Source organism: Pygoscelis adeliae, unplaced genomic scaffold (genome assembly GCF_000699105.1).
Source record: "Pygoscelis adeliae isolate BGI_AS28 unplaced genomic scaffold, ASM69910v1 Scaffold22, whole genome shotgun sequence".
NCBI classification, from domain to species: domain Eukaryota; kingdom Metazoa; phylum Chordata; class Aves; order Sphenisciformes; family Spheniscidae; genus Pygoscelis; species Pygoscelis adeliae.
In genome coordinates, this window is record NW_008824350.1 from 4,110,525 (window position 1) to 4,113,638 (window position 3,114).

At 39.8% G+C, this 3,114-nt stretch overlaps 1 protein-coding gene across 1 annotated transcript in view; it reads left to right on the forward strand.

Annotated features, from left to right (window-relative positions):
* The window catches only part of LOC103912825 (transmembrane protein 263-like), a 192,422-nt gene that overhangs the window by 242 nt on the left and 189,066 nt on the right, over positions 1–3,114 (forward strand). The window contains exon 2 of the mRNA XM_009319234.1: positions 164–254. Within this exon, the coding sequence (XP_009317509.1) occupies positions 164–254 (91 nt within the window). The remainder of the gene's footprint in view (positions 1–163; positions 255–3,114) is intronic.

Genomic DNA, 3,114 nt, shown 5'->3' on the forward strand with positions numbered 1-3,114 from the left:
TAATTTGACTGCAAAAAAATTTCCCAGCAGCTTTTATTTTCATCAGCTAAAGTGAGCTCCTTGTGTCCTTACTGTCTGGCATATTATCTAATCCTGTAATTATTTCTGTGGTTCCCTTCTGAACTTTCTCCAATTTACCTCCTCTTGCTGTTCTGTTCTGCAGGGACCTAGCTTAGAAACACAGATGGTGGAAGATGAAACTGAGACAACAAGTGAAGAACTGCCTCCTCATCTGCGGGAAGAGCCTCCCAAAGGTACAGAATCAGCAGTCAATATAAACTCTTTGCATTAAATTGTTCTGGCCAAGGAAGTCTTATTTATTTATCTATCTATCTATCTGACTTGAGAGCCTACCTCTGCCTATTTTCTGAGAGGGATAAAGCTTTGTCAATGCTGACAGCTGAGCTAACCTCCCAACCAGAGGTTTAGCATTTTGCATTCAAAGACAGATGCACCCACTGAGTTGCGGACATTGTTCTGCATCCCTTTAACAAAATGGTTTCTGATTAAAATTGATCATCCTGTCTGTAGGCTTAGGAATAAAATGCTTCCTCTACTGTCTTGTTTGTGATGTTTTGATCCTTCATTAGGGAAGACTTCCAAAGTAGTCATCTATTCTTTCCTTACCTATTTTTGCAGCATCCTGCTATTGAAATTGTCCCCAGCAGAGACTTGTCAAAGTTAGGTATTCTAGTGATTTTGTTTATTTTCGCCATCTCTCTTGGAAGCCAGTTTAGCCATCTGAGGAGGAGGCAGTGAGATGCTGTCAGTCAGTAGGAGGCTCAAAAATGCCAATTTTAATTAAAGACTTTGTTTGCAATGACATGCCCTGGATTTATACAGGGAACAGAGTTTTCCCACTGTGTAAATGTTGCAGACGCTGTATATATGCAACAAAATAGGTGTTTGTTTCTTTTGAATAGAAGCTGCTGACATTGCCACAAGTGATGATACGTTTTGAGCTTTGTCTCCATTTCAGTGACTTCTAAAGCACAATCACTCATAATCATTGTGGGTGGCTTAAACAACCCAGAGAATGCTGAGATTCTTATTAGCAACTTACTGTTAAAATACCATGACATGGCTCTGGGAAACATAAATGTTTTATATTTTTCCTCTAAGAGAATAAGATGCTGATACAGTATTTATATTGACAGCCATTCTTAAAGGGAATATGAACCAAGTAGATGGTTTTAGGAATTTGCTGCTTCATCCCTTCTTGTTGAGCATGCTGTTATAGTTTTCTCATTAAGTTGTAATTTCTTGTTCTGCCGTTTCATATACTCTGTGTTGGCAATTACAGTATATAGAGGTAAGTGAAAGGCAGGTTTCTTTTTGCAACCCCTATAAAGCCAGAAGGAAATAAATGTGGAAGATGTTGTGATTACTATATATACATACAGAGTATATACACCCCACCCCCACCCCCTTTGTAAGTAATGCCATTCCAGCATGTAATGACCATGCATTGTTGAAGTTAAGAATTCTGGTCACTAGCCTGAGCTGATGATTACGTGAGCCTAGAGACCATATCCTGAAATGTAAAACACAGGAGATCATCTTGTCTCATCAGTTTATCAGGAATAGTCTTAGATTTTGGACTATGGCTTTGAATTGTGTAGTCAGAAGGGGGTTTTTTAATGTGGCTAAGTATTTTTGCAAACCAAATTTTTGTAATTGAAAGTGTTTGCTTCTGCCTGCAACCCTGCTGGTTTGAACGATGATGAAAAATGTCAGTATTAATATTCCACTTCTGTGACTTGTTGGGTGGTCTGGGAGAAGTATGTACTCTGGATATGCCCACTTTGCTAGGGTGAGGAAAAAGAACTGTAACAGTTGAGCTGATTTAATTAAGCAGCAGTACAGTAGATACTGTGAGTTCTTTTAAAGTCTGAGCTCAGTATGTACTTTTTAAATTTTCAATGATGTTAAGAGTAGCAAAATAGGAGGGATACTGAGAGCACAACTGTAACTAGAGACTGCTTGGGAGAAGAGGTGGAAAAATTGCTTCTGAAAGAGAGCCATCAGGATTATTCTGAAATTACAGCTGGCTCTGCGTATTAGTGGAGTTGAGTGACAGGAGTCTTGCTCAGAAGCTGCTGTCTACCAACATAGACCAACCGGAATTACTATGAAGATCATGTAGTTGCAGGAGTGATTACAAATACCCCGTGAAAGAAACAGATCTCTGAAGTTCTTTTAATATTAAACGCCATTAAGCGCTGTCGTCTTGTTGTTGCTCTTCTACTGATATCTTGTTTCTTCTGATAGCACTTTCCTAGTTAAATCAAGTGCTTTGCAATAAATAAATGAACCATGTTGTCATGACTGCTGCGCTCTTGTTTCCTGGGATCTATGAACTGGAGACTGTGTCTGCTTGCCTTCTGGTAATGAGCACAGAAGGGATGGAAAGCTCTCCAGAGTCCGTGTCCTTCTAGCACAATCCATTATTTCACCAGATTGCATCATAGCGACTTTGTTTTCTAGCTTGCACTGTGTTGCTTACTCCCCCCCTGAAAGGAGGGGATCTGGAAGCACTGTGCCATATAAATATTGCAGTAAAATAAAAGGTTACCCTTCAGGGATTGTCATGTTTCTGAACAGTGTTGCAGTATGGCCTTTACAAATAAAGGGACAATTTTACAAGTCCATCATGTACGTAAGTGTCTTGAATAAGCCTATGTGTGGGTAACAAGTAGGATAGTATAGCAAACGTTGCTTTCTGGTGCTGTGTGGCAGCCTGTCAGTGTATGAGACAAGAGGAAGAGTTTTGTGGTTTAAAAAGGAAGTTAACCGGGAAATCCCTGAAAGGTGAGAGTCAGAGGTTAGTATTTGTGTGTAACCTGAATCCATTTTTTCATCTTCTGTCAAAGTTAACTTTTTTGCTGTTAAAACAAGTCAGGGGAGTAAATGAGTAAAAAGTACAGCTGGCGCAAGATTCTGTAAGTGATACTGGATATCAAAAAGGGCTTTTTATTTTATAACGAAGATGTGTTATCATCAATGGCGTTGATATACTCTGCCCCGTCTTGAAACGAAGCGGTGAAAGGAAAAAATCTGGTCAGCGAGGCCAAGGCGGTATCTGCCCGTGGAGAGATTCTTGTGCCCGCGGAA